The following is a 27790-nucleotide window of genomic DNA, read 5'->3' on the forward strand; positions in this document are numbered from 1 at the left end:
ACACTTGGCTTTTAGTTTGTATCTCCTCTGGAATGGAGGGGGTGCGTTCACATAGCAGCCACATTTATCCTGAAGTCGCCAGCAAGCTATCAGGGAGCACTTCACACACTTTGGGTTTTTAATTGCACATTAAGATTGTAGCCCAAGTTATATCCGGGATTTTTTTTTAAAGCCCAACTGTTTGCATCTGTTTTGGGGGACAACTTCAAACTTGCAGTAAAGCCTCACAGAAAACCTGCAGAACAGCCTGCTGTCTGGGAAAGCTCCTGGGGCTGAAAGGATGAACCATATTAGGCCTATTTTTATTCCAGTTGACTTCCAAGTTCAATTCAGGTTGCAGTTTAGAGCTTTAAAGCCCTAAACTGTCTGGAACTGTGAAATCTTGAGAGTTGGTTCATCATCTATTCCTAGGGCCTCATATCGTTCCTTTTGCCCACTGAAGCACAGTTGGTGAAGACAGGAAAGGGTCTCTTCAGCCCCTCTCCCTATTCAGCCCAAGCATAACATCTTTCCACGGGCTGTTTTATTTATTTATTAAACACATTTCTGTACTGTCCCATATGAAAGTTTCTGGGCAGTTTGCAATTTAAAACAATAAAAACTGGTCTCTCCCTTGTGTGTGTATATAAGATTGTGAGCCCTAAGACAGGGAGCCATTTTCTCATGCCTCTGAGAAACAGCCGTGTGTTGGCAAAAATTGAGGGAGGACGAAGAAGTGATCACATGCGAGCCGCAATCTGGGTAGGATGGTGTGGAATATGCTTTACCCTGGATATAGCACTAGACAATGTGGGTTGCATGATTTCCCACCCAGATTGTGGTAGAGGTCATGGGAGAAGTGACACGGTCACTTCTCCCTCCTCCTAGCTTGACTTTTTCCCAACTCATGGCCATTTCTTAGGAGCGCTCCTAGGGCTTGGAGCTTGGCTTGGATGCTCCTCCTACCTAGCTGTCAGTCGTGTGAGAACCAGCCCCTTCTGTTCCATGGAGGCTGTCCCCGGCCAACTGAGCAAAAGAGGCACCTTTTTACAGTGGTGATTCTCTTTATTGAGCAGAGGGAGAGCAACTGGCCCTGTCCATGCCCAGCACATCATCCTTCCAGTGGCGGCTGCTGCTGGGGTCTATCTTAGGTTTCTTTTTTAGATCGCGAGCCCTTTGGCTACAGGGAGCCATTTAGTTTGTTTAAATCTAAGTAAACCGCTTTGGGAACTTATATTGAAAAGCGGTGTATAGATATGTCATATTTTTATCTTCTCTAGTGCTGGAATGCACTCTGCCTCTCCTCTTACCTTATGCCAGGGATTCTCAAACTTGGGTCCTCAGGTGTTATTGGACTTCAACTCCCATAATCCCCAGCCTCAGTGGCCTTTGGTTGGGGATTATGGGAGTTGAAGTCCAATAACACCTGAGGACCCAAGTTTGCGAATCCCTGCCTTATGCCATTACCTGTGTACTTATCACACTTATCTTTGAAAAGCAATTATCACTTAGACTAAAAATTAAATGTGAGAGACACATTCTCCCATTGTTTGGACGATCTATAAGTCTGGCTCATGAATCTTTTACTAATATGAAAAGAGAACAAGCACAAGCAGCTTCAGCTTCTCCATGTTGAAAAAAAAACTGGCTTTATTTGTAAAGTCTACAAAATACAGAGGAGTCTGGCAGGACACTTACTGTAAGTCAGAAAATAAATAAGTATTTTTTTCTTGCTCTATAGAAGATAAAATGTGATTTGCATATATAAAATATAAAGTACGGCTCTGTACCAACATCCTGGCCGTGCCACAAGGCGGAATGGCATAAAGGACGTGAAAATAACTTATATTTGTGCAATAAATAAATCACAGGGTAGGAACAAGAAGAAATGGGATGGGGAAGAGAGGGAAGAAAAGCCAACAAGAAACCCCCATAAGGATAATCAAAAGGCGGGTAAGGACGGACAGCACAGATTTGGAAGCTGGTTCCATTGTGGGGGTGAATCTCATGGTAAGCTGCAGGATGGGTGAACCCAACCATATGTCTACAAAATTAAAGGGTTAATCATCTGCCATATAAATAAGTTGCTGTGGTACATGCCTAGAGGTGACTGCCCACAAATACTCAATGGTTTCTATGTTAGCGTATACACTGACCGATGGAAGCTATTTCCCAAAGTAAGCTAATTTAGCCCCTCTGCCCTTCTTAATGAAGGGGCCCTTGTTCACTTGCCTACTTTTGAAAATGATCACAGGGTGGTCCTGGCAGGTCTTCCCTTGGTATAGAGCAGAGCTGCACAACTTCGCTCTCCTGCAGATGTTGGCCTACAACTCCCATCACCCCTGGCTATTGACCACTATGGCTGGGGATTATGGGAGATTTAGTCCAAAAACAGATGGAGGGCCTAAGCTTTGCAGCCCGGGTACAGAGATTCCATTTTTCTCTTCATGCACCCTACTTGGGCCAAGATCCTAGGTCCAATATAAAAGTGACAGCAAATAGGCTCAAATTTCTTGCCTGTACAGGCTGAAATGCAGGCATCACATTTAAATCCGGGGCCAAGTCCTGCAAGTGCAGAGTTTGTATGCCATTGCCAACATACACTTGGGCCACAGATTTCCAGGGAGAATGTTGGGACGGGGCTGGGAAATACCCCTGCCTGCAACCTTGGAGAAGCCAGTGCCAGTCTGTGTAGACACTACTGAGCTAGATGGACCAAGAGTTTGACTTGGTATAAGGCAGCTTCCTTAAGCCAGGTGACCTGGCTTAAATGGAACACTGGCTTCATCAAAGCCTGGACAGGTTTTGTGTTTAAATGCAGTCAGCATCACAATTAAAGTCAGGCTTCTGAATGGCCCCGCAGCCATTTTCCTGTGGAAGATTAGCAAGCTCCTGGCAAAGTTAAACATGAATCCTCAGACTTCTGGGGAAGCAGGGAAATTTTCTCAGAGTTGTGTAATGAGTTGCCCTCTTCCCTTTTAGTTAACTCCTTGAAAAAGTTTCTCCCCTGCTAACTAGGCAAAGAGGCACCTTTTTAACGTGGTGATCCTCTTCATTTAGCGGGGGAGAGTAATTGGCCCTATCCACCCCCAGCACAGTACTTTCAGTGACTGTTACTGGTGTCTATCTTATGGTTCTGTTTAGATTGTGAGCCCTTTGGGGACAGGAAGCCATCTTATTTAATTATTATTTCTCCATGTAAACTGCTTTGGAAACTTTAGTTGAAAAGCAGTATATAAATATTTGTTGTTGTTGAAGAAGCTAGATTCAAATGAACAAAAAGGAAAAATACACAGTGGGGCAAACGATCTCGATTGCCTTACCAATTCTGTCACTTGATTCCCTGCAACTTCCTTGAAAAAACCTCTGCCTGCCTTTGTGAATCAATTTCTCCAGTTGTGTTTTGGCTGTGTAGTCCTTTGGGGCAGGAGTTTTGTTTAGGCAAGGACCCTTCAATTTTTATTTGCATAACAAGGGCTGACTTAAGCCAGTTTGCTGCCCTAAGTGAATAGTAATGCCACCTCCTTTAAAAAAAAAAAAAAACTCATCCGCCTCTACCTGCAGTTCTTCCATGAGGGCTTTCCCAATTGCAGCAACTGCTTCATTCAGGTGTATAGAGCAAAGGGAAGGAGCTGCAATCCAGAAAACAATGGAGAGGAATTGCATTTTCTTTTGGAAGATATTTCCAGTTGCAGCTTCCCTTCCCTGCTCCACCCAGTGTGAATGGACAGTTTCCCCTCCACTCACTTGAAGGGAGGAAAAACCAACTATAATCAGAAAGTGCACACATTGCTCCTGCCCTTTAGACCCGACTGTCTCAAGAGACTGGCAGGAGGTGGGTGCCGAATTCTTCCTTTTAAAATCCCTGGAATTCTGCTACTCCGGGAACTTGCTGTACTCTCAAGGGGTTGGACCATCCCTATCTGCATCTAGATTCTGCTGAAATATCAGATTTTATCTCCCTGGCACCTGTATGGATCTCTCCACCCACCCCCACCAAAATATACCAGATTAAAAACTGGAAGGGAAATATGGAAGATTTCCTCCTTTGTGTTGGACATTAACTTTTTTGGTAATATTACTTTTTATACAAGCTGATCTAGCATAATCAAGGGACACTGGCCTAGCATTTGAGTGGATGGCTCATGCCTCTTGTTTGCTCCCTACTTGTGGTAGCCATCTCAATGTGTTCCAGCATCAATGCTGCGAAATAAGGCAAGAAAGGCAAATTTAATGGTTCAACCTAGAACAAATGTTTCCCCAAGTTTTTAAGTTAATAATCCTGTTGCCATTTCCTGCTCCAACCATCTCACTTGTCTTAGCCTTCTATCTTCACATGCCTTCTCTACTTTTCCCACCAACTTGCTCACTCTCTTTCTAAAGCTGCTTCTTCTACGTGGTCCCTGCACATTTGCAGTGACAGGTTTACATGCATGTGCAGAACCACAAACTGGCATCCTTCAAAGCTTTCCTGAGTAAGCACTTTGGCAGTAACTCCACCCCCTAGACGCCTCTCAGAGTGCTTCCAGCCCAATCTCCTTAGTCGTCTTTGCTATAACCTCATCACAATAGTACTGTTATGACAAAAGTGTTATGAATCAAAGTGATGTGTGCACACACCTGAAGAGAGCAAGTGTCCTTTTTATGATTACAGTGGTGTGCAATATCCTCCTAGGATGCCCTGTCAGCAGTTGACCCTGTCTTAACATGTACCTCAATGACCCCTTCCTTGCACCATTTTCATGACCACATACCAAAAATTCCCTCCCTCGTCTCTTGCTACATCTAGTTCCCCCTTTCCTTATATTGCTATCAAAAACTCAAATCTGATTGGGATTGCCCTTGGGACAGCTGTTTAAAAAAACAACAACAACCCCTCAGTTTCCAAACTGAAGAGGTTTGTGGGGTTTCTGAGTGCACAGCTCCAGCCTACAACAAGGCAGAGCACAGGAAGAGCTGCAGGATGGCCACACAGAAGACCTTGTCAGAGCCAGACCATCAGGAGATCTGGAAAGTGATCACTTCTGGCAATATCCCAGATGGTTCTTGCGCCCTGGCTTTTGCCAAGAAACACAGGCTTCAATCTAGCATCCCTTTTGCTCCATCACACAGGATTATTTCCCTTTTGCTACCCTTGCAGTCAAAAGATTCTCTGACACTGCATTCCCAGCTTTCACAGAGAGGCCAATGCAAGCCTATTCTATTCATTAACTGCAGGAAGGAGAAGGGCAGGAAAAGAAAACCTGACAAACATTAAATGGAAGAGAAAAGCAGTTGTGGGGGGGAGGGGGGAACTGGCCACTGCATCCCAATCCATGGATAACATCAACAGCTAAAATTACATGAGTCAGGTACAACCTCCCTGTCCTCTCCCAAAGGGATGGAAAGTTCAGCATCCAGCCATTTTGTCTTCAAGTCAATTTTGTCTCCTTAAGATAGCAGAAGAAGAGTGGAAGAAGGGTTGGGGAGAGGTCAGTGCAGCTACAGCCATTCTAGGTGAGAGCTGGGCAGAGGCATGGCAACAGCACTCAGTTCGTGACTCGCCTAGTAGACACTAGGAGTATGTGGCCTGGTTGGAGCCAGACTTGACGATAGTAATGACGCTGGCAGTAGCCACCTTGGCAGTAGTGCCGTGAGCGGTTACTGTGCGGGCAAAGCCCTGCAAGGCCTCATACTTCCCACGCAGGGCGTCGAGCTCCAGGCGCATGGCAGCATTCTCGCGGGCCAGCTTATCCACCTCCCGCTCCAACTCCGTCTTCTGCTTCTGCAGCTCTTCCTTCTGGCACACCCGCTTGACCCGGCAGCTGGCCGCGTAGCCGCGGTTCTTCAGCGTGCGTCGGCGCTGCTTCAACCGGGCCACTTCTTCCTTGGACAGGCCGCGCAGGTGATGGTTCAGCTCCCGCACCGACAGCCCCATGAGCTCTTCATCCGAGAGATGCGGAGTGTTCTCGCCCATCTCCCATTTGATCTGTTTGAGAGAAGAAGCGCGAGGTGAATCTCAAATGCGGCGGTGGGGGTGGAGAGATGACAGCAACACAGGAAATAACAGAGAGAGTAGCCCAGAAAGGTAAGAAAGGTGGGGGGAATTGAGCAGATATGGTGATATTTTGCACCAAGGAAGCTGACAGTTGAACCATTAAAAAAAAAAAAAGGGTTCAGCTCTGGTTTGGACCCATCAATATTTTTTAACTCACCAGTTTAATTCCACTTCAGACGCAGGGAGCAAAGATGCCTCAGTGCAGTGAGAGAGCAGCCTAACAGAACTTGCCAACTAACTGCAGTGGGGCAGCAAGGATGTGGGGAATTCTGACACCTTCCCCCCCAAATCCTCTGTGCCACCCCAAAGTGTGGCCCTGAGGGCTGCACAACCCTCCCCTGGAGAAAGGGAGGACATTAAAAACTGTCGCTTCCCGATTGCATCAGTGCAATTAGTTAGGAAGTTCTGTTAGGCTACTCTCTTCCTGCACCAGCGCATCCTTACTCATTTCAAAAGGCAGTTTGGTAACAGGGTCAGACACTTTCAGCTTGTTCCATTTTAGACACATGTGAAGCAGAATGATATCAAGTTTCAACTCTACATTAGCTGTCATTTGTTTAACTTGAGGGGGGAAATTGTTTTTGAATTGTCCAAAGTTTTCTTCCAACCAAAAAAAACCACAACAGGATTTTATTAAAAAAAAAAAAACAGGAGAAAAAGCATTAATAAAACTGAAAGACCTCTCTGACCCATGCTGCTTCAGGATGAACACTAGAACCTCTAACTATTTTGGCCTTTACTGCGTGGGGAACTACAGTAGCATCTGTCCCAATCCCAGAGCATATCCAGGTGTGAAAGAACTAACAGGATTGCCACTCACAGAGTATGGTTCTCCCTCCAACACACACACACACACACACACACACACAGTTGATCAACCCATTTCAGCTCTTCTCCCCTTAACTATACAACAGTTCAAGCCAGTTACAGCAAAAGTACAAATTTTAACAGGTGTTTTTTTCCCCTAAAGAGAGAGTCCATGGTGTCAGAAACATGCACAGTAAACATTAAGAAGTGAGAACAAAAAGAACCCCACTTAGGCCAATGATTACTAGAGATAAGAAAGCAACATTCTGCCACACTGAATGGTAAGAGGTGGGGCTCTTGGTTACTTCCCAACAACACCTGCTCACCTTAACTGCCTCTGGACAGAGTGCATCAGCTTCCTGGGTAGGGCAGCTCATGTGAAGTGCTGGGATTGAGGCCGATCTTGGCGCTACTCTGCCAGTTAGCCTGGGATTTTTACCTGACTGTTTACCTGGGTAAAAAAGAACGAATGTGTTCTTTTACCCAGGTACAGGGTCGTGAGTTGGCCTGGAGCACCCAACTCACAGCGAGATCCCTCGATATGTGGTGCATTGTGGGATATCTGGAAGCTGGGACTCATTTTCCTGTCCTCCCAAATGCTGTGGCCCACAAAAGCATCGGTCGTGTGGGCGCACGAGCTGCACAGCCTGGAAGCACGCTGGATCATCTGGAGGTAAGGTTAGGTGCTATCCTAAGCCCGGTGCTCTCAATGGTTGTGTGAACGACCTCAGTGTTCAGTTGTTTTCTCCCACTTTGTGCTTGTGCCTCCCCAACAGCCATGGGCTGCTTTACAGGGAATCTCCCCTAAATTAGCTCAGTTTTCTCCCCCACCCTCACTTTATGCAAGTCAACATTATCTAGGCCCAGAAATAGGGAGGCAATAGACACAAGCAACATTCCCATTTCTCTCCCACCCCTAATTTCCTTTCTTGCAAAACCTTCTTGTGGGAGGGAGACACCTCTATAGAATTCTGCATATGTGGGGGGAGACCTAGGCCTGCTCATGTTTCTGGGGAGGTGGCGGCAGCTGGGAAACCCTTGAAACCTGCCAGTTACATCAGAACGCTGAGGAAGTACTTCTTTACGCAGTGTGTAGCTGAACTATGGAATTTGCTGCCACGGAATGCGGTGATTGCCACCAATCTAAATGGGCTTTTCAAGGGATTAGACAGATTCATGGAGGATGGGGCTATGAATGGCTACTCGCCTTGCTGGCTACATGATGCTGCTGAACACCAGCTGCCAGGGAAGACTAAATGGGATCTTTCCCCATTTGCAGGCTTCTCAGATGCATCTGGGTGGCTACTGTGTAAAGCGAGACTATCGGACCTGGATCAGACCAAAGATTGGACTTTTGGTCTGATCCTGGAGGAATTTTCTTATGTTCTTATCAAATACAACCACTTGCAGCTGTTTAAAAATGGTTTACAGACAGATGTTGGGGAGGGGGAACAGATAGGACCGACCACATACAGAGCAAAACGTACAAGCTAGTGGTAGTAAAAACAGCAGATTTCATTAATAGCCACACGTGCAATCACACCCTCAGAGGAAAAGTACTGGGTGGGGGGTGGGGGTGGGGGAGAGAGAGCACGGGACATCCTTCTCTTGTCGCTGCATCCTGACGGGAACCTTTTGCAGACTATTTTCAGACGTGTCGCTGCCACTATCTCAAATGCATGAACTTTCAGGATCCTGCACCAGGGCTTAGGTCCTTTCCGATTCTGTGCTGAATTCTATGTACCTACCAGCCATGAAGACGGGGTGTACCAAAAGGAGAGTGGGCCATAATACAGGCAGGAAGAACAGTTATGAAATGAGAGATGGAACGAACAGAGAAGGAGGAAGTGAGGGGATCAAGAAAAGAGGGAAAGTGGAGGGTGGAGAGAGAGGTGCATGAGGAGAAATGAGAGAGAGAAAGCACAAAAAGGAGGGCACAAATGCTGGGTATTGATTGAAGAGTAAAGAAGTTTCATTTCCGACATTTGGCTTTAGGGTCCAGTTTTCTTCAACAGGAGAGCAGTTGCCCAACTGAATCATGACCGGTGTTTCCTATAACAGGGATTCCCAAATGTTATTGGCTACAATTTTCATGATCTCTAGCCAAAGGCCATTGCAGCTGGGGATGATGGGAACTGTAGTCAACAACATCTGGAAATGTGGGGACATTGATCACAACCCACTAGTTTCCCACCCCAGAGCATGAAGTGGCCCGTGTTTATAAGAGCTCCCAAAGGAGGCCACTGTCTCACTCCAACTTCTTCCTAATGGCACAGTGGGGAAGTAACTTGCCTATGGAGCAAGAGATTGCCGGTTCAAATCCCCGCTGGTATGTTTCCCGATATGGGAAACACCTATATTGGGCAGCAGTGGTATAGGAAGATGCTGAAAGGTATCATCTCATATTGCGTGGGAGATGGCAGTGGTAAACCCCTCCTATATTCTACCAGAGACAACCACAGGGCTCTGTGGTTGCCTGGAGTCAACACTGACTCCACGGCACAACTTTACCTTTAAGATCTGGGTGCCCTCCGAATCTTACCTTCAGGGCTTTGCTTGACAAGCTGTCAGCAGACATTCTCCCTTGCACTCTGCTGCAGTCCCCCAAGAATGAACCTGCAATTGAGAGGGGGAAAGAAGAAAAAATAAGCCTGTGATTGCTATTCATCCCTCTGCATTTTGGGAGGGAAGGCAGCATTATTCACACACAAAAGTGTCGCTTCCTTTTATCCTGGCCGAGTCCCCTCCTCCATGAGCCACCACACCAAACAAAAAGGCATGGGACAGTCAACTGGATTCCTTCCTTAAGAAAATCCATGTTTGTGTGGGTGGAGGGATTCTTTAAAGTTCCACAACCCCACAGAGCAAGGGAGAAATACCAGGTTGCTGACCCAGCATCAATCATGAGTCATGCTTGTTGATCGGTTTTGCTTTCAACCAAACAGAAGGAGCCCTTTCTAATTTCCCCAGCATGGACTGTGTCAGGGGCCAGTAGCTGATGCTCTCGCATAAGTTTGCCTACCTATCCACCCAAACAGAGGCTAGGCAGACGCTATTCATCGTCTCCCCTCTCTAGTGTCTCTACACTAGGCATGGCTGCGGCTACCGGAAACTGCACAAGGGCAAACATTTCCTGAGAAGGAGGAAACAGAACTGTGGGGAGCCAGCTGGTGGGTGTGTCCCTGAAATGCCAGTGCCTGAAAAGAGACACTAGGGAGGGAATAAAAGCAATATTATGTGCACAGCAAGAGAGAGCTGGGAAATGGTGTCTGTGGGATTTTTATCCTGCCTTCTCTTGAAGCACTCAGAATGGCATTAATGTCCTCCCTCCATTTTATCCTCATAACAGCCCTGTAAGGGATATCAGGCCGAGTGGTTTTGCGGGGTGGGGAGACTGACTGGTCCACTATAAGTAAGACCCTTCCATACGGCCAGAGATGTCTTCAAGTTATCTAGCAGGCACCGTGCGTTAGCCAGCTCTGTGCAGCCTGGGATCTATGTCACTTTTGGATAAGCTGTTCCTCGAAGGCCAGGCTGCACAACTTTGGCCCTCCAGCTCAGGATGATGGGCGTAGCAGTCCAACAACTGCTGGAGGGCTGGAGTTGTGCAGCCCTGCACTAAAGGAGGAGAGTCTCTCCAGTGTTTTCATTGGGGTCCAGCTCTTGTGTTGGCACCGAGGATATGGAGCTGCCTTCTACCAAATCAGACCATTGGTCCATCTAGCCCAGGGATTCTCAACGTTGGGTCCCCAGATGTGATTGGACTTCAACTCCCACAATCCCCAGCCCCAGTGGCCTTTGGTTGGGGATTATGGGAGTTGAAGTCCAATAACATCTGGGGACCCAACGCTGAGAACCCCTGATTAGCCCATTGTCTGGCTGGCAGAGGACTGAGCCTATGCAAAGCTTAGTACAGCTAATGCTACATCTTTCAACAAACAGAAACACACACACACCTCTGCATACACCATGTTCAATGGTAGCTCAGCAGTATTATTTTCTCCCACCCCCTGATTCTTCAGTTGGAGATCTGCCCTACACCACTCAAAGCGGAAATCATGTAGAGGATTGGGAAGTCTGAGGACAGGCATGGAGTACTTCTCCATCCTCAGAAGGCCTCTGCTGTTTTCCTCAGCTATACTGGTACTACACTCATTGGAGAAGTTGACAGGCTGTTGCATAAAGTGAGCACGGAGGAGGATGAACAAAACCGACACATTGTGCGAATTGGATTTATGGGGGAAACAACAAGTGTAACTGCCACACAGAACACATCTATCTATAACTGGCTCCAAGTACACACACTGGCAAGCAATGGTCTCTTCGCTTTCTTCCTTTAAATCCCTTCTTAAAATGCATCTTTTATGTGAAGTTTTTGCCACAAGGCCCTCATCCCTACTGCAACTAAGCCTAAGTAAACACGACTGAAATAATAACATCTTCTTGCCCAGTTTACCTCCGTTTTCCTCCCGTTCCCATTATCTTGCTTGTGTCAGCAACCAATGGTAAGCCCTTTGGAGCAGGTATGTCTTATTCTTCTTCATCACATATGTGGATGGCACTATATAAAAGAGCTTTTATATCATAGCTTCCCAGTGCAAAGATGTAAACTGATGTACATGCACTTGGGCTTATAATATTACAACCTATCTGTAGGAGGAAAAAAATCACAGTTTCCCTCACAATATGCAAAAGCAACCCTCAGAAATAAAAGGGTGACTTGTTGACAGACTAGGCCACCTAATGACACAGTGGGGAAGTAACTTGCCTAGGGAGCAAGAGGTTGCTGGTTCAAATCCCCGCTGATATGTTTCCCCATACAGCAGCATCCGGGCAGCAGCAATATAGGAAGATGCTGAAAGGCATCATCTCATACTTTGCAGGAGGAGGCAATGGTAAACCCCTCCTGTAGTCTACCAACCACAGGGCTCTGTGGTCACCAGGAGCTGACACTGACTCAACGGCACAACTTTATTTTACTGTTGACACACTAGAATTTCAGTGGTCAGGAAATGAGGATTTGGGCCCCTGCCATGTTATCTGTATCTAGCCCCTGTCTTTCTGACCCATAGCTTCTTAACAGCCCAGTTTTTGTCACCAAATTTTCATCACCAAATTTTGAACCAAGTGATTAAATTTTTTTTTAATTCAGGCAAGCATGTTCAAACAATAGCCAGGGCGATACAGCATATAGAGTGTTGGACTGGGACTACTGAAATGCAAGTTCCAGCCCTCATTTAGCCATAAGCTCACCAGGTGACCTTGGACCAGTCACCATCACACAGCCTAAGCTACCTCACAGGGTTGTTGTGAACATAAAATAGGGGAAGAGAAACTGTGTATACCATCCACCATTTCTTGGAGGAAAGGATGAATAAAAATATAACGTTTTACCTCTGATCAGAGATGGGAATGAACTTTCTTCAAAAGGCAGGTTTGGGGAAAATACTTTAAAAATATATATATATAATTGTTCCCATGCATCTTGATCCTGTGAGAGCAGGATAAGTTAGAGCAAAACAAATAAATGCATCTATGCTAGAGTTGAGAGGGCTCTTGGAAGTCTGCTATTTCAACCTTCTGCTCAGTGCAGGAATCTGTTACAGCGCTGGTGGTCATTGACCGAAATAAAGAGATTGATTGATTGGTTACAGCAGTGTTTCTCAATGTTTTTGGAGTCATGGATTGGTATATTATTTGTGCACAGGTTCCTGGACCAGCTGTTAGTAAGGGGGCTGCTCCCCTCACCCCCAGCCCCACCCCCAGGCACCCCCCAAAAACAATTTTGGGCAGCTCTGGAGCTCATTTCCAGGCAGCCCTCACTGCTGGATAATGTTCATTTCAAGGAAACAAAATGAACGTTATCCAGTGGCGAGGGCTGCCTGGAAATGAGTTCTGGAGAGCTCCCGCCGGCCCAAAATTATTTTTTGGGGAGGTGATTTTTTATTAGTGATGCCTCACGGACTGGTACCCAATGACTTGCGGACCGGTGGTTGAGAAACACTGGGTTACAGCATCCTGCAAGATGCCTGTCTGGTGTCAAGCCTCTGAACACCTCTAAAGGAGAGTGCACCACTGTGCAAGGCAGACTGTTCACGGTCAAACAATTCTTACCATGGAGAAATTCTTCTTAATGTCTAGTGTAAATATACATCTTTGTCATTTCAACCCATTGGTTCTAGTCCTGCCCACAGGAGTAACAGAGAACATCAACTCTTTCTTCTGTATGACAGACCTTCAGATATTTGAAGACTGCTATCCTATGACTGCTATCCTATCTCCCCTTAGCTTTCTCTTTTCCAGGCTAAACACGCCCTCAAAGAACCTCATTTTTTAAACCCCTTGCCTGCTCTGATTAAACTGAACTAGATTCACAGAGCAACAGTGAAATTAACACCTCCTTAAAATGTGGTGCCCAGAACTAATTTATCTCATTCCTCTAGCATCTTAAAGGTAAAGTGTGCCATCGAGTCGGTGTAGATTCCTGGCGGCCATAGAGCCCTGTGGTTGTCTTTGGTAGAATACAGGAGGGGTTTACCATTGCCTTCTCCTGTGCAGTATGAGATGATGCCTTTCAGCACCTTCCTATATCGCTGCTGCCCAATATAGGTGTTTCCCATAGTCTGGGAAACATACCAGCGGGAGTTCAATCCGGCAACCTCTGGCTTGCTAGTCAAGTCATTTCCCTGCTGGGCCATTAGGTGGATTTCTAGCATCCTAGTCCTTGCATTAAACAAGGTCAAGTTGCATGTGAACCCAAATATTCTCAAAGTATTTATTATGTGTGTATGAACCGCTACATACATTTATTCTGAACACAGAAGTTGGGTTTAGGGGTGTGTGTGTGTGTGTGTGTACACACAACAGCCTTGGATGTTATTACGAATGCTAATAAGAGCTTTAGCACAGTTGAATGCCTCTCAGCTTAGCCATCTGAAGTGAGCAATACGTATTCCCTCACTCCACAGAGTCACTTCAGCTCGTCCCCAGACATGAAGCTGGAGGCAGGTTATATGTGGATTTCTCTAAAATCAGCTGTAATTTTCCAGGAGTCATGGTCAACGCAAATGGCATTTTTTTTAACCTCATCTCCAAAACAAAGTTTAGGGCATTTGTGGGAGATTCCACTCTGAGAGATGGATGGATGTATAATTCCCCCTGCCTTAGAATGTGAGCCGGAGTTAAGAGGAGGAACAACTTAGAGGAACAACTTACTCAGGTTTTTGTTTGTTTTGCTCCTAGACGTGACCAGACAGGAGACTGGGGACAGAGGCAACTGAGAGAGGAACGACAGGCTCCCAAGTCCACAAGAACAAACTCAGCCAGCTGCTTGAAAAGGGCAGCACTTTACCGAGCCAACTGAGATTGGGGCCTTATCTACTTGCCTCTGAAACACAGTCCCAAACTAATCCGGAGTTCCTTCTAGGATCTCAGATCAGTAGCACTGCAAGTTCATGCCACACACACACACACACAACTCGTCTTTCTGCCCAGCAAGCAGAACTATAGTCATTCGCTCTGGCTCCAGTTCCCACAGCTCAGTCAGTCACCATTTTCAACTCCCAAGGCAGCTGCGTTTCAGTGGAAGGACAAGCAGTACCCGCTTGTATAGTCAAATGCTATTTGGGATGAGAGGCATAGAGGAACCATGAACTAAATCTTCCTGCTGGGAATGCAATATCTAGCAAACACAGATATATCTAGATATAACAAAACAGGCCCAATTAGTCAATAAAGGATGTAGAAAAGTGATTCCCTAAGAACTTGACCAGGATATCATTCCTTTATACAATAAATGCACACATTTGTTGTGGGACACTCCTTTTTCTTTCAGTGGAAAATCAAATTTCCCCAAAACTTAACCTGGAATATTTCATCACTGAGAAAATGCAACATACACACACAGAGAGCTAGGACATCCATTGCAATTGCTTTGTGGACACTAGTTGCATGTGTCACAAGCACCTATTGGATAGTACCTGTGATGTTTCTAATAGTATGTAATACAGTGCTGCCCCCCCAACACCCCACATTTGCTTTTCTTTAGTATCTGATCACTCCTCTCACTGTGCCACCTAAGTGCATGAACGCTCATGAGTACCCCTTCTCTTCCACAACATCCAACCATCTTGTGAATCTTTTGCTTAATTTTGTTGTTACTTGAAGACAACCACTGTCCCCACTGCTGGAGCATACATTTCCCCTTCTCCCATCACTTTGTTTAACAAAAAACAGGAAAACAAATTCCCCGTCCTCCTTTCACAAAAACTACCTCCCTTCCACTACATGGGGACACTTAACACTGTTTCTGCGGAAGTGGTTGTAGCATGAGTGCTGCACTAAGAGCACTCCCTCTCACATAACACATCTACCCAGCTTCTCACTAGAGACCCCTGAAGTGTTTACAGCAAAAATAAGACAGTTCTAACATTTTAAAAACAAGCAAGACAGACAGCTGGCATTTGTGTTTAGTCATATACAGACCCAAATGCCTGCCAGAAGCTTTTGCCGCTTGCCAGAAGGCAAGGAGAGGAAGCCGAGTGGGCCTCTTTCTGGAAGACATTGCATAATTTAGGGGCCACAACCAAAAACTGCATTTCCTTTACTGCTCAGAAAAGGACTGTGTAACACGAAGTGTGAGGCAAGCTAAGCAAACAGTTGCTAAGGCAGCCTTGAGTTTCTCCCCTCCCATCAACCTTGATCGGAGCCGGAATCAAAGCGTCAACCATTGTGTTGATTTGATTGTCGGTGCGAGAGATAAACAATATAACAATCTGGCTTTTCCAAAGCCATTCCTTCTGCTAGCTTAAAAGCATGTAGTGGCAAGCCTGTCTTCCTCTCCTCAGATTAGCTTGCTCCTATGCTAAGGACAAGAGATTCTTTGAAAGCTGAACTAAGGAGATAAAATATAACGATGAGCCATTTTTTCTAGCTAAAAATGGCCAAAGGGTAACCCTGAGAAATTGGGTTTTATGAGTAGGATGATGCAGAGCACAGGGCAATAATTAATGATTAACACGTCTCAGTTGGGTTCCTAAAGATAAAGAGGAACCACTCTAGATGCCTTTAAAAAAACAACAAAAAACCACTTTAATCTACCCCCAGATACATTAGGGCTCTCAGAATCCAGATGATGCCCTCTGCCAAACTTGAAGGGAGATACTTAGGCATTCCATCGGCTCAGCAGGCCTATATTTGTGACCAGATTGAATACCTTACCAATCAGCTGTTGTTCTGCCCCTTGTATGTGGACAGAGGCGCTCTTGCCCCTGGACTTCCAGGCCAAAGTCCAGGGCCTCCACACCCCCTGGAGGCCCCCACATCCTCTTTAGTCTGTCCCGGGTGGTGTGGTCACCACACTGCCAGCCTGCACTACACCGGGCATGACTGTGACCTGTGCCGGGTGCTGAGTGTGACCTCTCTTTAGAGATAGAGGGGGAAATAAATATGTGGGATGGGAATATGTTGTGAAATGTTCCTGCTAATGCATATTTGCATAAAGATACCTGCTGGCCTAGAGCAACTTCCTTATGAGGCAAGACTACAATACCTGGGGCTTTTTCGTTTAGAAAAAAAGATGACTGCAGGGAGAAATGATAGAGGTCTATGAAATCATGCATGGCGTGGAGAAAGTTGATAAGAGAGAATTGTTTCTCCCTCTCACATAACACTAGAACCAGGGGTCATCCCATGAAATTGATTGCCAAGAAATTTAGGACCAACAAACAGAAGTACTTTTTCATACAACACATAATCAACTTGTGGACTTCTCTGCCACAAGATGTGGTGACAGCCAACAACCTGGATGGCTTTAAGCGGGGTTTGGATAACCTCATGGAGGAGAGGTCTATCAACGGCTATTAGTCTGAGGGCTATAGGCCATCTCCAGCCTCAGAGGCAGGATGTCTCTGAATACCAGTTGCAGGAGAGTAAGAGCAAGAGAGAGGGCATGCACATACCTCTGGCCTGTGGGCTCCCCAGAGGCATCTGGTGGGCCACTATGTGAAACAGGATTAGACGGGCCTTGGGCCTGATCCAGTAAGGCCGTTCTTATGTTCTTAAGTTTATATTCTTACATTCATGTGAGTTCAGTTGCTGTTTGTCCCCTCAAGATCCTCCCCAACCAGGGTTCCTCCAGATGCTGCTGAACTACAGCTCCCATCATCCCCAGCTACAATTTATTGTGGTTGAGGATGCTGGAAATTGTATTGCAGCAACATCTGGAGGAACCCTGGTTGGGAACCACTGGCGCAGGGGGATGATGCTTAACTTGCAGCAAGGGAGGGGTGCGCCAATGGCCTTTAGGTCTAGGCTCCAAAATTACCTAGGTGCACCTCTGCATGTGAAGCTGAGGAAGGCTTTTTTGGCAACTATCCTTCAGCTGTATCCTCACAGATTGTCCCACAGTTTGGAAGTGGGATTACTGGGCAATATTTGTCCTTATATAACATATTCAGTCACCTGATTTGCAGTAGTGGCTAGGAAGTTACAAGCTCATTTTATTTCAAGCAGTCAGGAATGTTAGTTTAATGGGGTTTTTATAGTTTGGCTTTTTTCTTAATTTTTTTAAAAAATGATTTTATTGTATTTTTATTGGCAATGGCCTGTGAATGAGCACAATAGGATTAGTATGAGGATGAAGATAGTGAAACCTTTTCTGTGTCTCACAAAGGCAGATTTGACAAGGCAGTTATTCTCTTGACACGGGGAGTACCATTATGATAGAGTCCAAGATCCCCCATCGACGCTGGCAGTTCCAGCGACTTCCTGCCTCTCGAGGAAGAACCTGGGACCAGTAGGGCTGCAAACTCTGACTGATGCCATGTGTGGACGGTGGCACTCTTACCCCTGGACTTTGGGGCTGAAGTCCAGGGCCTCCACACCGCCTGGGCCCCCCCAAACCCTCTTTAGCCTGTCCAGGCTGGTGTAGTCACCACTGGCCCGCACTACACCAGGCAGCCGAGTGTGATTATGACCTGTGCCAGGTGCTTTAGAGACAGAGGGGGGAATGGGGAAAGAAATATGTGGGATGGGTACATGTTAGGTTGCGTGTTGAAATGTTTCTGCTAATGCATATCTGCAAAAATCTACCTGTTTTATAGTCTTACATTCTTGTGAGTTCAGTTGCTGTTTGTGCACTCAAGAACCCATGTGTTAAACATTCTGCATGTGTCATGGTGTGTGTGTGTGTGTGTGTGTGTGTGTGTGTGTGTGTGTGTGTGTGTGTGTGTTTAGGGGTATGATGCTTAACTTGCAGGAGGGGGAGTCCTCCAGCAAAGGGGGCAGGGCTCCAAAGGCCTTTAGGTCCAGGCTCCTAAATTACCTGGTGCATCTCTGGGTCCTGGGCACCACTCAGGATTAAGTCCAAGGTCGCCTTCTCTCTGGTTGGTTCCGCAACCCAGTATTCTAAGGCACGGTCATTCAACATGTCTAGAAATTTGGGTTTTCTGTCAATACCTGCACATGAATTTGCTGAACCAGATACTGAAGTCACCCATTATTACAAGATTGTTTTAAGGAGTCACCTAGAGACTGATCTGATTCCTTGAGACGCCAGGCCAATCCTGAAGGATTAGCAAGCCTACGGAAACAATGCCCCCTCAAACATACACACCCCAACATATTTCTGCTTCTATTGTACTTTCATGTGGTTTTGATTGTAGGCTACAGAGAACCAACCTTGGTGGGCGGAGGAGAGAAGGTACAAACAAACCTATGGTAAAAAGCATTTGGTTTTAACGTTCCTTGCCTATACTAGAATTATTATTTGCTTTATAACTTTGATAATAAACAGTTCAGACCCAACAGAACTGTCTCTTCCCCATATCTGTCTCTTCCCCATATCCCATCACAAATGCAGAGTGAAGAAGAATGCCCTTTTAACAAGACAATCTGTGTGTCATATGCAGGCAACTGGATTTGTGGCTGTGCTACAGGCATGGAGCTTTCTCCCAGGAGGAGGAGAGCTGGTCTTGTGGTAGCAAGCATGACTTGTCCCCATAGCTAAGCAGGGTCTGCCCTGGTTGCATCTGAATGGGAGACTTGATGTGTGAGCTCTGTAAGATATTCCCCTCAGGGGATGGAGCCGCTCTGGGAGGAGCAGAAGGTTTCAAGTTCCCTCCCTGGCATCTCCAAGATAGGGCTGAGAGAGATTCCTGCCTGCAACCTTGGAGAAGCCGCTGCCAGTCTGTGAAGACAATACTGAGCTAGATAGACCAATGGTGTGACTCAGTATATGGCAGTTTCCTATGTTTCCCCCTAGAGACAGAGACCCCTGTAATCCCACACTCTCAGTCTGGACTAGGCCCTCTGTGGTGTCAATGGGAGTTCCCCCCCTCCTTGCCAAATAGCAACTGAGAGGGGGTTCGAGGTTGGGCCAGATCAGGACCTCACCTCACTCCCATTTGTATCTGAAAAATCAAGCACATGGGCCCCGGTCATGCAACAGGTATATTGTCTCATTTCGGCTTCAGGCCTGGGTCTAATATTAAAATTTTAAAAGTTGTAATGTAAATTGCTTTGAGAACCCTTTTGTTGAAAAGTGGTATTCAGATATGTTTAATCTGCATGTTTACTCCATGGTAAACATAGGAAGATAGAAAGTTGCCATATACTGAGTCAGACCATAGGTCCACCTAGTTCAGTATTGACTACACAGACTGGCAGCAGCTTCTCCAAGGTTGCAGGTAGGAATCTCTCTCAGCTCTGTCTTGGAGGGAACTTGGAACCTTCGGCACATAAGCAAGTAGATGCTCTTCCCAGAGCAATTCCATCTCCTAAGGGGAATAGCTCATAGTGTTCACACATGTAGTCTCCCATTCAAATGCAAACCAGGCTGGACCCTGGTTAGCCAAGGGGACAATTCATGCATGCTACCACAAGACCAGCTCTCCACTTTGGGCCACAGCACACTTACTGGGTAGTGGTAGGCAAGGGCGGGCACTCCTTCAGCAACAACACCATTTTAGATTTCCCATGCTCCACACAGGGGTATCTGGGTAATCTGAAATAGCGCCACCACTGCGGTTGCAGGCAGTGGCACTGAAGGAGGAGTGCCCATCTGCACCACCCAGTACATGTCCTCAGGTGCCATAAAGGGGGACCCAGCAAATGCCACTGGGGAGGTGTGGGGGGCCCCAGTGCATGACTCTGGAGGCTCAGCACAAGATTTTGACTCGGAGCTCAGCTCAGCGCCAGCCCACCCCTGCTAACAGAACAAAGAGGTGTCTTTTAAAGTGGTGATTACCTTAGATTTAGCAGGAGGAGAGCAACTGTCCCTTTCCAACCCCAGCACAGCATCCCTCCAGTGGCTGTTGCTGGTGTCTCCCTAGAGGTATATAAGTAGTAGTAGCAGCAGCCGCCAGCAAAGGCACAAGTTTTGAGTGCCCCCCCCCCCCCCACATATGGAAACAACTTCCTGCAAGTAAAGATTGCAGATCTGGGAGAAAGGGTCTAGTTGAGCCTATTCACTGCTGTGCTTATTTCTATTTGCAGGAAGTTCTTCTCACCACATAGGAGAGCATTCAGAATAGGATCCTCCACTCAGGACCACAAATTATACAGACCTTTCTACCCGCTAGGAACTCTTGCCACTTCATGTATCTGAGTGTGTACTGCAAACCAGGGGTGGAGCCATCACTGAGCGAATGGGTTCAAAGAACCCGGGCCGCCAATGAAAAGGGCCGCTGGAGCCCCTGTGGCGTGTGATGTCATGTGCGAAGGGGGCGTGGCCCGATTGCCCAAAGGCCCGCCTCAGTCCTCGCCCTCTAATTTCCAGGCAGCACTTCCTGCCTGAAAGCATTTATTTCCCTTTCTCTCCCTCCAGCGAGAGCGAGGAAGGGAAATAAATGCTGTTAGGCAGCAAACATGGCCTGAAATGAGGTGGGGAGATCTCACTCAGGCTATCCTAAGCCCAGGCCACGCCCCTTTTGCATGTGACATCAAGTGCACGGGGGCGTGGCTTGGGCTTGGGATAGCCCAAGCGAGCTCTCCCTGTCTCATTTCAGGCAGCGTTTGCTGACAGCATTTATTTCCCTTCCTCTCCTGGAGGGAGAGAAAGGGAAATAAATGCAGTCAGGTAGCAAACGCTGCCTGAAATGAGAAGGGGAGAACTCGCTCGGGACTCTCGAGAGCCCGAGCCACACTCCTGTTTGTGTTGTCACAAGGTGTTACTGTCAGGGTCGCTAGGCGAGGCCAAACACAGGCCGCCATTTGGCGGGTTCTGCTCCTGGTACAAACCACACCTGAGTGTCTTGTAGAAGTATTTTCAGACCTTGATGGACTTACCTGCAGGGACAAGCCAGCAATGGAGTGGGGATTTGTAACGGTCTTTTTTAAAAATCTGATTGAATTTTATGATGTTTTAAATTGCTTTTTAATCACCACCTGTTAGTAGACCAGGATGGGATGGCCTTAAATCTAAATAAATAACCTAAGTGTTTAGAAAGTCCCTTGTGAAGGAGGAATGAGGGTCAGACACAAAAGGGACGTGGGAGGGAGAAAAGCCGTCTCACTGTGAATCAGCACGAACAGGAAAAGGTTGCCAAGGCCAGACGTGCTGCCCTCTCCATGGTGCCTCGACTCAGAACGGAAGGTTAAACATAAATGCTGCAAAGCACTCAGACACAGGCTCTACCCTCGCAATGTGTGCAGGGTTGGGAGACAAGCCACAAGGCAAACAGGTCAGGTAAGGAAAAGGCAGGAGAGCAGAGGAGAAGGCGGGGCTGCCAGGAAACGTGAATTGAAAGCTGACCGTGCTGGGATGAGATCCCACAGCTCAACGGCAGCAGAAGAGTCATATGTTCTGGAACACCAAGCAACACACACACACACACACACACACACACCAACCAAGAGATGACTGCAACACACAGAGAACCTTCCAGAAGGTCACTACTTGTATCTCTGTGTGTGAACACCATTGGCCCACTTCAAAGTAAGATGCGGCCAGCAGGGTAAAACGTAGCCGGCTGCTCCAGGGTCAGCTTCTTGTTACAGTGAGTCCAGCACAGCCAAAGTCTTCCTATATACCAGCGATTTCCGCTGTTTTTCAAGTGGAGGCCACTTTGGCAGAACACCTTCAGTGTCAGAGCCATTGCCCACTGTGCTGACCTCCATACGGTACTGCACTTTTCTCAGCGCTGGGAGAGCCCTTTAGGAGAGACAGAGTCCTCTCTGTGGGGAAAGATAGTCTGAGCTCTGTGGGGGAAAGCACTGGGCCGAGGGCTAAGCTTCCCAGCACTCTGTGTTCACTGTCCAAGATGGCTCTGGGGGCTCGAGAGGGCTCTATATGACTTTTAATATGCCTGACAAGATGGTGCAGGGGCTCAAGAGGGCTCTGTTTCCCTTAAAGGACCCCCCACCCCACCCCCCGGGCATTGGTCTCCACATGGTGCCAAGATAGGCTGAGGGTTGCCATATTCTGGCTTTCCAAATCCGGGCACCTAATTTGCATATTATGTAAATTTGCTTGGTAATAATGTTTGAGCAGAATAGTGACTGCACGTTTTGCTCCATAACTCCGCTTCGACAAAGGCTAGAGCTTAGCTCTTTTTCCCCCTTTCTTAAATGAAAGCTGAAATCCGGGTGAATCTGGGTGGGCTAAGCAATCTGGGTGAGATGCTTAAAATCCGGGTGAAACCTGAAATTCCGGGGGGCATGGCAACCCTAGGGCAGGGGGACTGTACAGAGTATTCAGCTTTGGTTGAAGCTTCACACAGGACCAAACAAACAATTAATCAGGGACAGTGGTGGAGCCAGGGAATGGAGCCCCACGTTCCGCCCCGTCCCCAGCAGCCCTGCTGTGCGTGCCAGTTATGCCCCTTGTGCGTGACGTCATGCACATGTGGGCATGGCCCAGTCTCCAGAACCACCTGTACAATGGCTACATTTATTTCCTTTCTTCTACCCCCAGTGAAGAAGGGAAATAAATGCACCGAGCCAGCAAACCCACCCAGCCTTTGGAGTCAGGCGGTATACAAATTAAATACATAGAACAAAACGCTGGCTGGGAATGCGTTCCGGGGGGCTAGCACAGCCCTTCCATGGCTCATGGCCGGGTTCTTTGAACCCGTCCACTCAATGGTGGCTCTGTCCCTGGTCAGGGAGCTGCACTCAGGGTTGATGGGGGCTACCACCGAGCCCCTGGGCCTTACAGTGAAAAACACTGCTATATACAATCGCTGGAAGCAGAGAAAATTAAGAGGCAAAACCAAATAGGCATCTACGAGATCATTGACCTGTAAACCAGGGATGACCCCTTGTTTAAGTTAGGCTGCTGCTCTAAATTTGCTTAGGTGACCTCAGGCAATAGCTCTCTGCCTCTTTCGCCACCAGATCTGCAATTCACCACATAGCAGGGACAGTCCAAGACATTTTGGTATCTGAGGTGAAGGACAATTAGGCACTTCCCAATCAATAAACAGTACTCCTCAACAAGGCAAGGGAGAGTGAGGGCAGCCGTGATGGCGAGGGCTTGGTGAGAATGAGCCGCCCCCGATTCCTTCCCTGTATCCGAGGCAACTGCCTCACCCCTGCCTCATGGAAGGACACCACCTGCCATATAGGGGGGCTCTAAGTACGACTGAGATTGTATATGTGAAGCATTTAGGGCTTTCTAAAGCAGGGAGCTAAACGAACCCAACGCTGAACTAAAATTCCAGTTCTGAAAGTTTTTTCCAGTAAGCCGACACTAAACCCTAACCTAGAATCTCTTGGGTGCCTTGAACCGGAGCTGGAATGGAACTTCTAAACATAAGTAGCAGTAACCAGTTCAAAATAAGTGACTCAATAACCAGGCACTCTGCTTGCTATTGTGTGAGTGAGTATGTTTTATTTTCTTGAGTTTTGTTTTTGTGTGTGTGTGTGTTTTAATCCTGTTGTATATATTTTGTTTCAAAAAACCTTGACAAATCCAGAAATAAGCAGTTAATAAATAAATAAATAAATATTTTTCTTCAAGTTAAATAGTGACTATATTCATTTTATAAAGATACGCTGCAAGTAAAAGGATTTGCTATTTTGCATGAAATGGAACTAAACTGGTTCCTGAACCACTTTTTAAAGTTAGTTTCTGAACCAGAGTTAAAAATACTGATGAACCTGAACTGGAGATGAACTCAAATACTTTATGTTTCAACTTTCTGCTCTAAAGCTCTACATTAGTGTTCCGAGATTGATTAGATTCCTAATAATCCTCCTACGTCTACAAGACTCAAGATTTGTTTCTGCACAGTCAAAAAAAGTCTGCCACGGCCACATTTCCAGCCTTTGTGCAATATTCCTGCATGCCCCCAATTCTGCGCCAATAAGCATTGTACCCAATCCCCATATAATGGGAAAGGGTGGAGACAGGGACGCAACAAGGATGCCATGGGCCCGGGGTGGGTGGGTGGGTGGGAATGAAGATTTCCCTTCTTCTTCAGAGAGATGTGAGGGGCAGAGAAAAGAGCAAGCCGTCACCCAGTTGGCAGCCCTACTACCCCTGCTCAGGGGCCCAGAGATATTTGTCCACTCTTCCTCCCCCTTGTTCAATTGCAGCTACGCTTTTGGGTGGATAACAGCCTTGCTGGAGGGGAAGATTCTTGCTGTGGGTGGAATAACCTTGTTATTGGGTACATGGAACAAGTTGGTGGAGGAAGCAGAAATGGCCATGCTGCATGTTAGATTTAGATAAGTACGTGTTTCTGTACCAGAGAGGGTGTCTCCAAAGAATTTTCTAAAAGGCTGTTTAAGAGTTATGAATAGAATAAGACAGAGAGATGGTGCAGGTGCAGCTATAATTACTTACATGAAGTGCACCTATGTTCAATTGTTCTGTGGGACAGTGCATAACCGCAGAATTAGGTATTTAACTGTTCACAAAATAATTTCTAAAAGGATTTTTGTCTGTGCAGTTGTCCACTGAGCAACTCCAGTGCTGAAGGGGGTGTGTGTGTTTGGTAGTGAACGAGAGACACAGCCATCCCAGCCAGTTTTACCCTTTTGCGAACCTTTTGATAAAACACTTAAACAGGAAGTTCACAGGGAATGGTGGCGGGGTCAGAGAGCAACTTGTGCCAGACATCATTAGTTGCATCACAGGGAATGCCCAACAGATCTCCGTGACGCTTGTGTAATCAAATTCCACAAAGGAAGCCGGGTAGCAATGAATGTTCTCTTTCTCTACCCCTTCCATGCCCTGCCTCCACCAAGACCTCCCCAAATACTAAATACTGTGCTGGTGGGAGGGGAAACCTCTCCCCACTGCAACAGGCACACAGCCTCAAGAAAAGATAGGTGACCTGCACCCCCCCCCAAAATTAGCAACAGATTTATTGTGGGGTGGAGGAGGAATAAAACGAAAGGCCCTTAGGTTAGGGTGCGAAAAGGGGACATACTGAACTCTTTGCAGCAAGTGGATTCCCTTAGTGTCTACGCTTCCCAGGATCAGGAAACTAGGGCAAGAGGTCTGAAAATAAGAGGTGCCTGAAATTATAATATGAACAGGCTTGTCAGTTTGCAATCATTCCTCCGTTATGAGGGCCAACAAGCAGTTTGGGGAGCAAAGGGGTGGCCAAGAGCATTATTGGAAATGCAACAATGAATAAATAAATTACAAAGGAGCACAGCAGGACTCACTTCTAAGTAAACCTATATTTTGGTTGACAGCCAGACTACATTACTCATGAGTAGTCCCATTGAAATTAGTGGGACAAGATCACAACCAATTTCAATGGGACTACTCATGAGTAATGTAGTCTGGATGTCAGTCGCTTGCACTGAGCAATACCTAGTTTTTGTAACTGTGCTGGTTGGCTTTTCATTGTATGTTTAATAACATTTTATGATTCATTAGTGTGCCATTCACCACCCTGAGGTCCCAGGATGGAGGGCAGTATAAAAATAATAAGTCACGAGTGCTTATAGCACAAATTAATAAAAATAATGAAAATGCCACACTTTCATTATTCAGTGAATACACGGACTAGAAAAACCCACCTGGCTGCGCTGACTTCTGCTGCTCATTCTGGGGTAAAGGAGTGAGTGGAGAAGGCTTCTTGAAACAATGGTCTTTAAAAATAGTTAATTCAAACTATAGGACTACAATATACTATGACTGTATTGTCTGACACTTTGCTGTAAAGTTCCAGTCTGGTGGATAGGGGAGAGAAAGGGAGAGCGTGAAGTATTTTGGAGGAGTGCCTGCTACCCCTTGGAATCCTCCCTGTCTGCCATCCGCTTAGATTTGAATTCCACAGCATTTCCCTTTTACAAATATGATGGATATTTATATACCGCTTTGCAAAGTTCCCAAAGCGGGATGGATCGATAGGCAGGCAGGCTCCCTGGGGCTCACAGTCTAAAAAATAAACATAAGAGAGAGACACCAGCAACAGCCACTGGAGGGATGCTGTGCTGGGGATGGATGGGGCAGTTGCTCTCCCCCTGCTAAATAAAGAGAGCCACTACTATTAAAAGGTGCCTCTTTGCTCAGTTAGCAGGGGGTAGTTTTGCTGTCTAGTTCCACTTCAGGTGGAAGGCTGTGCATGGTTTAAGAGGGTTAACCAGTCCAAGTTGTAGCTTTAGCCATAACAAATGAATTAAAGTTTACAAAAGGAATCACAACCACAAACAAAGACTAAGAATACATCCACTACACCTGTTAGATCCATTTAGGGCAACTGGCATGGGAGTTTAAGAGGGAGAGAAGAGAAAGGTTCTTAAGGTTTGTAACTTTGTTTGAAAGCTTTAACTCACAGGCTTGGTGCACAGCTCTATCCATTACCCTGTTAAGCTGAAGGACTTTAATGGCACCTCATTTAGTTCTGTTGAATTTGATGGGACTATTAGTTGAAATCTAGATATTTCAGGTTGTAAATTGGATGGGTCAGTGTGTTAAGGGGATGTCTGTATGCCTCTGTGCACTTTTCCCTTTCTTTTATTTCCAACAGCTCATCTTTGGTGCTAGTGAAGGCGGAGAAGCTCCATAGCTCCTAAGGATTGTGTCCTCATTGTCCTAATTATTCTCCCATCATCCCCAATGGGAGAATCGTCACTACAGCTACGACACAATCCTTCATAGACATGGAGTCTTCCTGCCTTTGTTAGCAGCAAGGACAGGCCGCTGAGTTGTACAGAACCAGCACGGACCCCTTCTCTTGGATCAGTGCAATGTTGTGCAGAATGTAAGCTGGAGACTGTCTTGTAGCAGATCATGTAAACCTGCCCAATATTTCCTAAAACTTCTGTCAGAATAAATCCTTTTGTTAGTGTCACTGAGTATGAGTTAAGAACTAATGTAAACTGCCCAGAGACGTGAGTTTTGGGTGGTATAAAAATATGTTAAATAAATAAACATGAAAACAAAGACAAGCTATGAAGAAAGGATAGAGATCCATTAGATACGCAGTTCACCTCTGGTCTTCTCTAAAGCAGCAGCACAGCAGGACTCACTTCTAAGTAAATCTATATTTTGGTTGACAGCCAGACTACATTACCCATGAGTAGTCCCCATTGAAATTAGTGGGACAAGATTACAACCAATTTCAATGGGACTACTCATGAGTAATGTAGTCTGGCTGACAGTCGCTGGCACTGAGCAATACCTAGTTTTGTAGCTGTGCTGGTTGGCTTTTCATTGTATGTTTAATAACATTTTATGATTCATTAGTGTGCCATTCACCACCCTGAGGTCCCAGGATGGAGGGTAATATAAAAATAATAAATAGCGAGTGGTTATAGCACTAATTAATAAAAATAATGAAAATGTAACACTTCCATTATTCAGGGAATAGAAATTAAGTTAGATATACTGACCTACTGGATCTACTAATGACAAATAATGACAGGTAGAACAGTTGTATTTGTGTCATAAATGCTCTGTATACTATAGTAGGTTTGTAAATGAAGATTTTTTTAATGTTATAGTATTATGGAATATATTTAACAAAAATAGTAAAAAGAAATAAAGTCGGCAGCCCTTTCTCA

General features: G+C 46.2%; 1 protein-coding gene across 1 annotated transcript in view; it reads right to left on the reverse strand.

The window, feature by feature from the left end:
• Positions 1 to 1611: 1611 nt before the first annotated feature.
• The window catches only part of MAFF (MAF bZIP transcription factor F), a 37975-nt gene continuing 11796 nt past the window's right edge, over positions 1612 to 27790 (reverse strand). The window contains exons 2-3 of the mRNA XM_053254826.1: positions 9366 to 9439; positions 1612 to 5947 (exon numbers count right to left, since the gene is read on the reverse strand). Coding sequence (XP_053110801.1) covers positions 5534 to 5947; positions 9366 to 9401 — 450 coding nt within the window. The 5' untranslated portion in view covers positions 9402 to 9439 and the 3' untranslated portion in view covers positions 1612 to 5533. The remainder of the gene's footprint in view (positions 5948 to 9365; positions 9440 to 27790) is intronic.

This window comes from Hemicordylus capensis, chromosome 5, assembly GCF_027244095.1.
Source record: "Hemicordylus capensis ecotype Gifberg chromosome 5, rHemCap1.1.pri, whole genome shotgun sequence".
Lineage (NCBI taxonomy): Eukaryota > Metazoa > Chordata > Lepidosauria > Squamata > Cordylidae > Hemicordylus > Hemicordylus capensis.